Source organism: Trichoderma harzianum (genome assembly GCF_003025095.1).
Source record: "Trichoderma harzianum CBS 226.95 unplaced genomic scaffold M431scaffold_16, whole genome shotgun sequence".
Classification (NCBI taxonomy): domain Eukaryota; kingdom Fungi; phylum Ascomycota; class Sordariomycetes; order Hypocreales; family Hypocreaceae; genus Trichoderma; species Trichoderma harzianum.
Genome location: NW_020209264.1, coordinates 19302 through 31067, shown reverse-complemented (window position 1 = coordinate 31067; position 11766 = coordinate 19302). Strand labels below are relative to the sequence as shown.

The 11766-nt window shown below is 52.0% G+C and overlaps 5 protein-coding genes across 5 annotated transcripts; 2 read left to right on the top strand and 3 right to left on the bottom strand.

Annotated features, from left to right (window-relative positions):
* Positions 1–373: 373 nt before the first annotated feature.
* Positions 374–1602, bottom strand: M431DRAFT_512507 (hypothetical protein). The gene has a single exon (XM_024919852.1). It carries the CDS (start codon positions 1478–1480, stop codon positions 632–634), a length of 849 nt encoding a protein of 282 aa, XP_024769377.1. The 5' UTR covers positions 1481–1602; the 3' UTR covers positions 374–631.
* Positions 1568–3262, top strand: M431DRAFT_542107 (hypothetical protein; the record flags this gene model as incomplete). Its single annotated transcript, XM_024921114.1, has 3 exons — positions 1568–1652; positions 1863–1956; positions 2013–3262. 3 exons carry the CDS (start codon positions 1568–1570, stop codon positions 3043–3045), a joined length of 1212 nt encoding a protein of 403 aa, XP_024769376.1. The 3' UTR covers positions 3046–3262.
* A 1504-nt stretch (positions 3263–4766) lies between these two features.
* Positions 4767–7313, top strand: M431DRAFT_486261 (hypothetical protein; the record flags this gene model as incomplete). The annotated part of the gene is made up of 2 exons (XM_024916371.1): positions 4767–6937; positions 6995–7313. The coding sequence occupies 2 exons, from the start codon at positions 4767–4769 to the stop codon at positions 7311–7313; spliced, it is 2490 nt and encodes an 829-aa protein (XP_024769375.1).
* A 689-nt stretch (positions 7314–8002) lies between these two features.
* M431DRAFT_512504 (hypothetical protein) lies at positions 8003–9655 on the bottom strand. The gene is made up of 4 exons (XM_024919851.1): positions 9391–9655; positions 9067–9321; positions 8239–8973; positions 8003–8170 (listed from the first exon to the last, which is right to left on the bottom strand). Exons 1-4 carry the CDS (start codon positions 9419–9421, stop codon positions 8103–8105), a joined length of 1089 nt encoding a protein of 362 aa, XP_024769374.1. The 5' UTR covers positions 9422–9655; the 3' UTR covers positions 8003–8102.
* Positions 9656–9803: 148 nt separating this feature from the next.
* M431DRAFT_512503 (hypothetical protein) lies at positions 9804–11556 on the bottom strand. The gene is made up of 5 exons (XM_024919850.1): positions 11273–11556; positions 11106–11205; positions 10586–11021; positions 10477–10526; positions 9804–10423 (listed from the first exon to the last, which is right to left on the bottom strand). Exons 1-5 carry the CDS (start codon positions 11384–11386, stop codon positions 10218–10220), a joined length of 906 nt encoding a protein of 301 aa, XP_024769373.1. The 5' UTR covers positions 11387–11556; the 3' UTR covers positions 9804–10217.
* Positions 11557–11766: the final 210 nt, after the last annotated feature.

The window sequence follows — 11766 nt, the reverse complement described above, 5'->3', positions numbered from 1 at the left end:
TACGGCATATCAAGACGCAGGAGTACGCTCAACATTGTTGGTTTCACACTCTATCTGTCCATTACTCTAGCCGCTAGAGTTGTTTTGTATTACATTTGTAATCTAGTTTCTTGAAAGAGCATGCTATTAAATGCTCCTAAGTTAGTGTGTTCATAGTTGGACATGATTGACCCTCTGATGTAAGGGGGATACACAATGGCATCTCGTAGATCTTACTCGATGGCCTCTAAAAATTGACGATATTGCGCTCAAATCATCTTCGTATCAAACTTATCCTTCAGAGAAAGAAATTTGCTGAAATAGAGTGTCAATTCAGCGAAGAGCTATAGCCACGCTGAGATTAAGTAGCCATTTTTATATGCAAGACTGATTCAGATCGATCACAGCTGTTCAAATCCTTCCGTTTTGATAGGACAAGGAATGTCAATGCATCAGCAGAAGACGCCACATAACATTATATACATCAAATACTCCAAAAATGCGTATTCCAACCCAACCATCATGCCATCCAGCGCCATTCCCATTCTCCCATCACATCTGTCCCAAGGTACCCCCGTAAAACGCCTTAAAACCCCCAATGAGTCTCCGTAAATCATATCCTCGTAACGTTGTTGGTCGCTTCTTCTGGGCATCATGTGTTGATATCGAGTACTTGCTTTAGCATACTCTCACTTGCCCTATACCATCGAGCTCTCTGCTCAAGGTCATCAGCAACTCCTCCAAGAGCAGCCTCCTTCCTCCTGCGAGCCTCACGCGCGGCCGTGGTGCTACTTTGCCGCTTCACCTCCAACGGCTGCAGTTCGGCTTGCAGCCTCTCCGCTTCCTTTCTCTTCCTGGGAACCTTGGCCTGCAGCGCTTCGAGCTCACGCGCAAGCTCTTGCTGCTCTGCCTTCCGCTTCGCCACGAGGCTAAGCGTCTTGGTGAGAGGCAGTCGAAGATTTGGATCCGACTCTGAAGATTCATGCTTGTCCTTGAGCTCCTTGATCCGACTCTCCAGCTCGACAATCTTTGCCGGCAACTCTTCCAAACGCACCGTCTCCAGCTGAATGTTTTCGTACCGCTTGCTCAGGTCCCGCCCCCTCTTTTCCAAGTCAGACACTAGATCTGCCACCTCCAATTTGAGGTTCTTGAGCTGTGCCTTCGCCTCGGCGTTTTCTCGCTCCAGATCCAGGTTCTCCTGAAGAGTGACGATGAGAGGTGGATCTCCTACAATGGCGCGGATGAACTTTTCCTTGGTCACCTGCTCAACATACGAAAATCGGAGTTTGGCGAAGAGTTCTTTGTAGTGGATAAGGTCTGCATCCAGGCTCGTAGGAGAAGGTCCGTCAAGCGACGTGTTGGACGCGTCAGAGATGCGGTTAAGGGTATCATTTGGCGTAGAATTTGAGATGGATTCACTGAGTTTGATGATGGACAGCTCATTGTTCGACTGCAGCCGCCGCAGAGTTTCAAGCACCTGGGCTGGAGTTTTGGCGCTCATTTTGAGTTGATCTGGGAGCTTTGATCAATTATTCAATAAAAGGAAAGCGTATATAAGGCCTATGACCCTGAAAAGCCTCTCCTGAAAATGGATTGTGCTTTGAACAAGAGCCGATTCAAGCGTGTTTACATTGAGCCCGATGCAGTTAGCCTCGCTGCTCCGGGAAAATTATGTATGTCTTATCTTATCGGCAGGGATTTGGCTCGAGCTGAGTCATCCATTTTTCAGGATCCCAGATCTTTACGCAGCCCGTCACCACGGCCGCTAAAACACGTTCCTCCGGTCAACAACCGCATTTGCTTTCTTTGCGAAATCACGAATATCTTGCTTTATAATTATAATTACTTTGCTTTTGCTATGCCAAACGACGACATCCTTACAGACGACTATGTCGCCGGTCTTCTGGCCAAGGAGGCCGGCGACTGCTCGATCAAATACTCAGCAATGGGAATGGAAGCTTTCAACACAAATTCTAAGTAATGTCGCCCGCTGTTCTTCGCGCAAAGGGGATGTTATTCTGACGGAGATAAAGGCCGTCCAACGTACCGAAGCCGAATACGAGGTTTCTGAGAAACATCATCAGGGATACGGACTCGCACAACAAGGCGCTACTGGCCAAGGAGGCCGCCGAGTCGAAGGCGAGGCTCAGGGATTTGGAGCGCACCGAAGAAGCCAAGCGACGGAGAACGAACCCAACGGCCGGAGATGTACGGAGACGGCAGCTGGGAAATATCCAGTCAATTCTGGGCGGATCAAAGCACAAACGAGATGACAACTTGAGGCCGGCCGACGACGAAAAATCGAGGAGCAAGAGTGACAGCGACCGCCATTCGCGCCGGGGGTCGCGTCGAGATAGGGATGGAGGCACTGATCGCCACAAGTCGAGGAAAGACTACGGTCGATTGTCGCGAAGCCCTGAGGGCGACGAGCGAAGGAGTCACCGCGATGATCAGTCACGGAGCTCACGAAGGAAACATCGCGATGGCTCCTCTGAGGATGAACACCGACACACCCGCGACCGCGATCGCCAGAGAGATCGGTCTAGGTCACCTCGCCGTCGACGTCGTTCTCGTTCACCTAAAACTAAGAGAAGCAAGCATCGGAGTCGCTCTCCTTTGGCTGCGGAGAAGCACGCCTCGAGAGATTCGTATCTCAAAAACGACGACGATGACTCAGATCCCTTAGACGAATTTATCGGGCCTGCTCCGCCTCCAAAGTACCGCGGTCGGGGAACAGTTGCCGGCACAGCTAGCTTGGATCGGCGATTTTCTGATTCATACGATCCAAGCACAGATGTGCTCCCGGATAAAGAAGAGGACAACTGGGACGACGCAGTGGAGGCGTTTAGGGATCGCCAGAAGCTGCGTCAAGTGCAGGATGAGCGGATGAAAGCCGCCGGGTTCGCAGACCACCAGATTCAGCGGATCAACAACAATCAACGAGAGAAAACAGAAGAGGACGTGGTATGGTCCAAGGCTGGCGAGGAGAGGGCGTGGGATCGTGGGAAGAGAGAGGATAGTGATGGCGATATTGTCTTGCACGGCATCCTATCGGAGGAGTCGTGAGGAGCATACATACAGATCCGATTTGGAGCAGTATGGCATTGGATACAGATAAAACAGCTGATTACCTTTCGATGGATATACATGAAGGTGGAGGCTCTTGGATACCTGTGTATCGCCGGCGGCGAGTCATGAGTTATGAGCTATGATGATGCAACACGAACAATATTTTCTGACAGCGAAATTACTACTACTATTTGGTTCTTCTCGAACAAGACTCCATAGACTATACGATTACTACGAGATAGGCCCCGAGGAATAGGCCCAAAGTGGGAATCGCAGGTAAATCATCTGCATATGCAAGGGGCCCCCAACCAGGCGATATGAAGTGCCGCTGGACTCCTTCGTATTCGCTTTAACGCGCAGTCTGTGAGCACGTGTGCACCTCATCCGAGCCACTTTTTGCCCTCACCTCGAGACAAACATCAAATGTCTTGATGTGTTGCACGCGCGTGTCTCGCTCGCAAACCTGGATTTTGTAGTTTTTGATCACAAGGGCTTTTGCTTTTGCATCCAGCAGCTGGGCAAAAAAGTCAGGCCACTCCACTTGATGGACATCACGAGCAGTTGCGAGCAGTTGCGTCATGCAGGCTATTTTTGCTTCTGCGTAGTGGATCGAAGTGGTGGCCCCCCCCGGTAGTGGCCTCAGAACCTAATTCTTCAGCGGGACCCTGGCAAGCTTGGGCGGCCTGAAGCTTCAATTCCATTCATTGAGCTGGTTTGTAGGACTTTGGGTTTTTCGTCAACTTCTTGTCTGCTTCCATGCCAAAGTCGAATAAATGGGTAAATGTTGATATAGATAATGAAATGATATCATCATCAGAAGCAAACAGCACTGCATCCGTCAATAATATGGAACAACAATAGATAACAACCTACGTCAAATGGCCCAAACTTCACAAGCTCCACCATCGTCCCACCCGCCAACGCACTAATCGAGCTTCCATCACAAACCGCGATGCTCCGTTTTGTCAGGCCAGTGCGTTGGAATTGCCGGAGCCGAGAAAAGCCATGGTCTGATGCGAATCTGGCGATATTCGAGAATCTAAGTTTGTATGCTGAGTGGCAAAACATGAATGTTGTCTGTCTGTCTGCTTTTGGTCATCAAAATGTCCATGTCTGGTGCAATCAACTGGTGGATTGAATCAAATGGATGTCACATCGCTGAAAGCACCTGGATTTGAATTTACAGGCGAGTGCCTTGGCACAATTAGCGACCTCAGCCCCCCCGCCAAGCTCCGCCCATCCACTGCCGGCTGCTCCCTAAGCCCCAGAACAGCGTATTAGTATAGGCGGTCCACCTTCCATACCCGACCTCTGATGGCGTCGAGTGCATCTTTTGCCTTTGCCCGCCCCGCCTCAGGCCTGTTTACATACCTGACTTTACTCCTCAGCACCTCAGCTTCTGCCTTCATCTCTAGACATCGCCTCTTTTCCTCCTTGCGCTCCTCTTTCTTGCATCCGTTCTATCGTCTCGTCAGAAGGTTGATTCTTTTGTTATTTCCGCCGTCTTGTTGTTTCTTTTCCTTCCTGTGCATCCGATACCCGAGTTTCTTTTGTTATCCGCTCGTCCCATGACGTGTCTCCGCTGGCCGACGTCAGCTCCCTGAGGCGGCATTACTTTTGACCAGACGCCACAAGAGAAACCCAAAACAAAAGCAAAGCAAAACAAAAACAAGCAAAACCACTCCATCTGCGGCCGGCTGACAGCCGCGCTCTTCACGATGCGCACTCCCCGGATTGTGATTCTTGTTCTCTGTATATCCGCGTCCTTCTTCCTCCTTTTCCGCGCAGCGACAGCCTCCAGACGAGCCGCAGACTCCCGATACCCCACTGAGTTGCGACCAAACAGATCGGTATGGGGGCTCATCTTCTACAACACGCCCTTCTCTCTGTTTCCTCCCAACGCCGCCATCAGCTTGACCGACGACAACAGCACGTCTTTTGCGGCGCGGCCTGCAGCGTTTGGCCCTAGGTTGCGACCCAACGGTCTAAGTGGGCAGCTATGGGTTGGGAGCGGTTTCATTGAGGATAGCCTGGACGGCAATGGCGAGCTGGGCTGCAGCGACCTCCCAGGCTGGGATGGTGCCGGAGCGAAGCATGTGCTGAAGCAATCCTTTCACGCATCTACTTCACACAAGAAAGATGCCCCCAAGTCTACTCGCCGGCCGAGGCGCAGCCAAGAGCTTCTTGGTCCGGATAGCTCCGAAACAGACACCAAAGCAAGTCTCAGCGAAGACATCCCCACCGATGACGGCACCGACAATCACCTCCACGAAAGGCTTCCGCTTACTCGGCGGGACACTTCTGTGTCTTCCCACGCCGATATCCAGTCGATCCAAGAAGGGGCCGAGATCAAGGGAAAGATTGTTCTGTTGATGCGTGGAGGATGTGGCTTCTTGGAGAAAGTAATGTGGGCACAGCGAAGAGGAGCCATTGGCGTCATCGTCGGCGACAACGTCAAGGGAGGCCCTCTAATCCAAATGTTTGCTCGCGGCGACGAGGTCGACAACGTGACGATTCCATCCGTCTTCACTGCCCGGACCACAGCACAGCTGCTTTCTTCGTTGACGCAGCCTGGCAGTTTTATCGAAGATACCCTTGACGATAACGGCAATCCCGTCCTCAAAGTCCAGCAGGGCTCCAAGGCTAGGAAGAGCAAAGACGCCGATTCCAAGAAGAAAACGCCCTCGAAAAAGTCCAAAACTTCAAACAAGGAAAAAAGAATTACGAAGAGAAGGGAGGTCGAGGAGAAGCCAACTGGTTGGTTCAAGCGCCTTTTCGGCTGGGGCACGTCTTCTCGTGGCGTCGACAGTGAAAGCAGGCCACCCAGCAGCGGCCAGCTGGATTGGGTAATGGTTGAGGACTGGGAAGATGAGCAAGACAGTACCATAAAACCCAGCGTGGCTAAATCAAAGAAGCAACCGAAACGGCCGAAACCTGAGGGCGACGACTTTGTCATCGGAGTTCAAGACTGGCGGGACCCAGATGTTATGGGCAAGAGCAAGGCGACTTCTGCAAGCAAGGATGTGCCAGCCAACTCCAATGCCAAAGGCGACGCCTCTGACAAGACACCCAGCGCCGATAAGCCAAAGGGAGGAAGCATTACCCCGGGCAGCGGCGAGTATAAGCTGCGTAAAGTGTCCGAGGTCGAAAACGAAGCCACCTCGGCCTTTGAGCTGAGGGGGGTTTCACCATCCACAAAGAGCCGCGGCCTGATTTCTAGAATCTTTGGTGATGACGAGGACGACGACTTAGATGCTGAGCTTGCCGACCCCGAAGACGGCGACTATGACGACGACTTGCCTGAAGAAGATGAAGATCCTGTACCGCATGAAGGCCTCTGGGTTACCATTACACCAACCAGCAGCGCCAGTCCATTCTTCGATACGCTCCTTGTTCTTGTCATTAGCCCTCTGGTGACTCTCTCAATCGTGTATGCACTTCTAGTTTTACGAGCCAGAATTCGTAGGAGAAGATGGCGAGCCCCCAAGTCTGTAGTCGAACGTCTGCCCGTCAGGACATATCACACAGTTGCTCGATCCCCCAGCTTATCACCCAGGGTCTCATCCCCAACACCAACCACGCCGTTATTACAGCACACCCACAACTCCAGCCCACCGAGATCACGGCCTCGTTCCAGGACGACCACCGGTGTCATGGAAAGCGCAAACTTTCTTGCCCCTACTCCCAGCGACTTGGCGTTGCCGCAGACACTACCACAGCGGAGCTCTCGTACTGGTCGCTCAGGGCACGAACGAGGAGCCATCTCGGCAGAGTGGAAAAAGTACATGGGAAGGCAGGTAGAATGTGTTGTCTGTTTGGAGGAGTATGTCGATGGCGTGAGTAGGGTGATGAGGCTGCCCTGTGGTCATGAATTCCACGCCGACTGCATGTGAGTTTTTCTTCCCCGTTGTGTTTTCTGAAAGCATCAGACTGACAAGATGGATAGCACTCCTTGGTTGACAACCCGTCGACGAACATGCCCCATCTGCAAGGGAGATGTAGTGCGCTCCATGGCTCGTGGCTCGTGGGCTGGCCCTAGATACGAGCCATACCACGACGACGGCGATGACGATGACGAGCAGGTAGCTGAAGGTTCCGGATCTAGATCATCCAGCGGCGATGAGGATCTTGAGCAAGGCGTTGCTGAGGCGGAGCCCACGGCGGCGCGTCGCTCGAACTGGCAAGATAATTTCTTCTTCATCCTACCCGGTGGTAGACGCAGGACACAATCCCCACCCCCGCCGTCAGATGATCGCCAGACGTGATCCGATTCATGAGGTTTATCTTAATCGCCGGCTTTCCTGGAGCCGACCGGACCCGTCAGCTGAATGACGCTCCAAAAGTCGGCAAGCATATCAACGGTTTATGCGGGCATATCTCTGCTTTAACATCTATCTCAGCGGTATACCTTGTTGTCAGGGACAGCAACAATCATACGCTTTGGCGTAGTGGGCAATGGGAGGAATAGGAGTTTTTTTCTTTTTCTTTTGTGTGTTTTTCTTGGGACTAATCAAGCATTATGGAAGTATCGCCTTGAATGGCTCTTTTGATTTTGTACGGAAGATGTACTGGAGCTGTGTGCGTCCTTGCCTTGTGTGGCGAGGTGTTTTTGAGCTGGTTATGGGGAAGGATAGAGGAGTGAGGAGGCTGTTTGATCGATGAGCGCCTGTTGGGTGTCGGATGGAAGCTTACTTATACCCTTGAGTTGATGGCGGTTCATGTGGAATCTTGTATTTAGTTATTGTAGTGCGGTAATGGATGCCGGGTCATGGATGGTGGCAGGCTTTGATCTCCTGTCATTTGAGTTGCAGCTATATTGTACAAGCTCACACATTGATTTGACATTGGCTATAGTTCAGCCTTTGATACAATGCAAGGCTGTATGATTGTTGATGCGATGAATTTTAGTCACAGTAGTAACCCTCATCGTGAAGTCGATAATACGAGTCATGATGCAAGTCATCGATGATCCATTTATTCTTTTTCTTCATTGTAACCAAGCCCATGTTTTAAACTTTTCTATATATATACATGTACAAAACTGCAAAATGCAATCAGATGTAGCCCTTGAGGATGGCAGCCTCAGCATTTAATATAGAGGAACCAGCCGCTCCAATAACCGCTATGAAAATGATTAGCGACATCTACCCTATAACAAAACTTCTACGAAAGAAAAGGGGGAAGACTCACTGTTATGGCTCAACGCAACAAACTTCAAGTCGAAGATGCCACTCTCGTCAGCCCGCACTCTGCCCACGCTGACGGTGTATCCCCTGCCCAGATCGCGGTCCAAACGCGGCTGCGGCCGGTCGTCCTCGTCAAACACCTTGATGGGCGGGTTCGGCGCAGACGGGCACCCAATCTTCTGTGCCTCAGACACATACGCCCTGAGGGCGGCCTTGCACTCTTCAGGCGAGGGAGGGGGCTGGCGCTCGAACTTGAGGCTGACGCAGGCCGTGTGGCCGTCCATGACAGCGACGCGATTACACGAGGCCGATACACGCAGGGCCTCCTGCTCGACAAAGGCTTTGCGGTCGCCGTCGATGGCGCCGAGGATCTTCCTGGCCTCGGTCTCGAGCTTGTCCTCCTCGCCCTGGATGAAGGGCACGACGTTGTCCATGATGTCCATGCTGGAGACGCCCGGGTAGCCGGCGCCGGAGACGGCCTGCATGGTGACGATGCTGACGGTGGAGATGGGACCAAAGGCGGCCTGCAGCGCGGCGAAGGGGATGACGAGCCCGATGACGGCGCAGTTGGAGTTGCAGACGAGGAAGCCCTTCTTCAGGCCGTGGACGGAGCGCTGGTGGGGGATGAGGTCGAGGTGAGGCAGGTTGACGGTGGGCACGACGAGGGGCACGAGGGGATCGCGGCGGTAGTTTTTGGCGTTGGAGAAGACGGGGATTTCGGCCTTGAGGAAAGCCATTTCTGTTTTTCAGAGCCAGAATCAGTCAATCATTCTCTCTCTCTCTTTCATGTGACAAGACATAATGTCGATGTGTGTGAAAAAACGTAACGTACCAACATCGCCAGCGACATCGGAATCGAGGCCGCTAAACACCACGTCGCAGTCGGCAAACTCCTCCGGGCGGCACTCCCTCACGACCATCTCGGCGACGTCGCCAATGGGCGAGGCCTGCTTCCACCGCACGGCATCCTTGTACTTCTTGCCCGCGGAGCGGGACGAGGCGCCGATTGCGTGCAGCTCGAGGGTCGGGTGGCCTTGCAGCAGGAGGATGAAGCGCTGGCCGACGGAGCCGGTGCAGCCGAGGACGCCTGAGAATGAATTATGTTAGAGAGATGGCTTGAAAGAGAGGAGAGTGATGTGATGATGGGGAGCCGTACCGCACTTCTTGCGAGGGGATTGCGTTGCCATGGTTGTGGTTTTGCTGTGGTTTGGTTGTATGAGGGCGAAGATGGGAGCCGATACGGAGCTCAGATGGGGTGACACTCGATGTCGCAATAATAACAAGAGATTGAAAAAGAGAGAGAAGGGTATATAATATAATAGACTCGATGATGAAATAAACAAACAGCTCAGATCTAGACTGATAAAAGATCCAGATCTCCAAAAATCGTCAGCCAAAAGGAAAAGAAATTGAGGTTTAACTTTCTGACTCCCAAAAGTTTTGGCTACCAGATTAAGCTCAATTGCTGCCCCGCCATCGGAGCGTCGCCATACGTCAGACTAGCTTTTTTTTGCGCGGTGCCGGACCGCTTTTTATTAGATAGCAACTTGGATTATTAGCAGACAGCATCATGTAAGTCAATATGATTTATTTACGAATAATTGCTCAAGGGGTGTTTTTCCCTAGATGAGATTGAACAAAAGAGACAGTTAAAGAAGAAGAAGAAAATAGCTAATATGATTGCTCTCTTTGAGAATCTATCCCGTGAGACTGCCTGCACCCAAGACAGGCAGTTCTTCACAATGGGCCCTTATGCCCTACCTTAGTATCAAAGGTAAACAATATGCAGATGAGACTCAACCTAAAAGTCCCATATCAACATGCTGCGCCAGAACGCCAAGTGAAATCCACCGTGACGCCTCATCCAATACTAAACCAAACAAGTAAACACCAAATTATGCCGAGTTGAGTGAACCAATATTCCGCTCTACAATGCACGCGCATTCGAGACAAATCCCCAGACAAATCCCAGTCGGTAATGCTTTATGCCTGGCCGTCACTTCGCCTGTTGTTGGCGTATAATCGGAACTGCACAAAAATGGTGCCGTCCTCGACGACGGTGCCAAGAGACCCAATCAGCCAAGGGATGGTGTTGATGATGTATTTCCTGTCCTGGGAGTAGGCCACAATGCTGATTGCGTACGTCAGGTTTCCAGTCAGGGAAAGCATAAAGAACAAAATCGAGAGGCCTGTTCATGTTGATTAGCATGTGATCGCGTCAATTAGGGTCGGCTGGATTTACCTTCGCAAGACTTTTCTCGGTAGTTTTTAATGATTTGGGGAATTCGAGCACTGCGAAAAGGTCAGTCTTTCACTTCTGTCACCGATACCCAAGGTGTGTTCAAGCATACCAGAGGTAGCAAACTGCGCTAAAGTAGCCCAACACCATTCCAATCTTCTCCAGCAAGTCTGACGACTCCACGGCGTTGAAGACGAGAGGGTCTGCCTCGTTGTATGCTCCAGCCTTGTATGAGAGGTACCACCCCATGAATCCAACAACATATACGGCAATCAGGCTGAATGCATTGGACGACCACGAAGACCGCTCAATTAGTTCGTCGCCGGCCGGCGCAATCTTGCCGACGTCCTCGCTCGACACCGATCGGCGATGCGACATGCGCCGCTCTCCAAGAAGGGGTGCCTCCTCGGTCGCCTCCGCCTCCTCCGCAGCTCGGCGAGCGTTGATCGTGTTGTAGTATAGGCACTGGGAGATGAGGAGGAAATCGGCGACGCAAAAGTACATGGCCAATGCGACCGCTGTCGGGGCCAGATGCGTAAAGAGTCCACCTAATGTAACAGTCAGCTCCGCTCTCAGACGGCTTCTCCACGGGAGTATTTGCAAAGTCGTGAGAATCTTGTAGGTGTACACACCGATCAAGTTGGTGGCGTCGCCAATCATCCAGACAACCAGAAACGGCATGCTCAGCCCATCGGCGCTCTTCGCTCGGTAGTTGACAATCATCTGAGGTAGCTGTCGGGTGTTGCGCAGTTAGATAAAGTCATTCTTGAGGGCAAGGAACCAGAAATTCAGCACATACAATAACACATATCCATGCTGCCATGCTAATGCTTCCAAAGATCCCCGATACAGCTTTGTGGAGAGGCAGCTCTTTCACTGCCTCGTTGACCACGGCCATCGCAAGAGACGCCATGATAAGGAAGTCGGGCGGATTCCGGCGGCGTACAGTAGATGCTGGACAAGATGCGTCGCTTGCTCTGCAGCTTCGAGAGAAAGGGAGAGGCGGTCGAGCCAGCAGCAAGAGAGCGTCAGAGGTTGGAAAAGGGAGAGCGAGATTGTGCGGAGGGAGAGTCAAAGATCGGCTGGTCGGAGTTGCTCACGAGATCGCCGGTGCAGGAAGGCTTATCGGACGCTCCTTATCGCGGGTCAGCGATAGAAGCGCGGATGCTGATTGGGCGCGGCTAGGCGAAAGCCAATCTTGCTTGCTGCTTGCACACGAGATCAAGGGTCCGTTTGGGGGAGGAATTTAGGGAGTTGGTGGGGTGCATGCATAGCGCTTGCCAGTGTAACTCC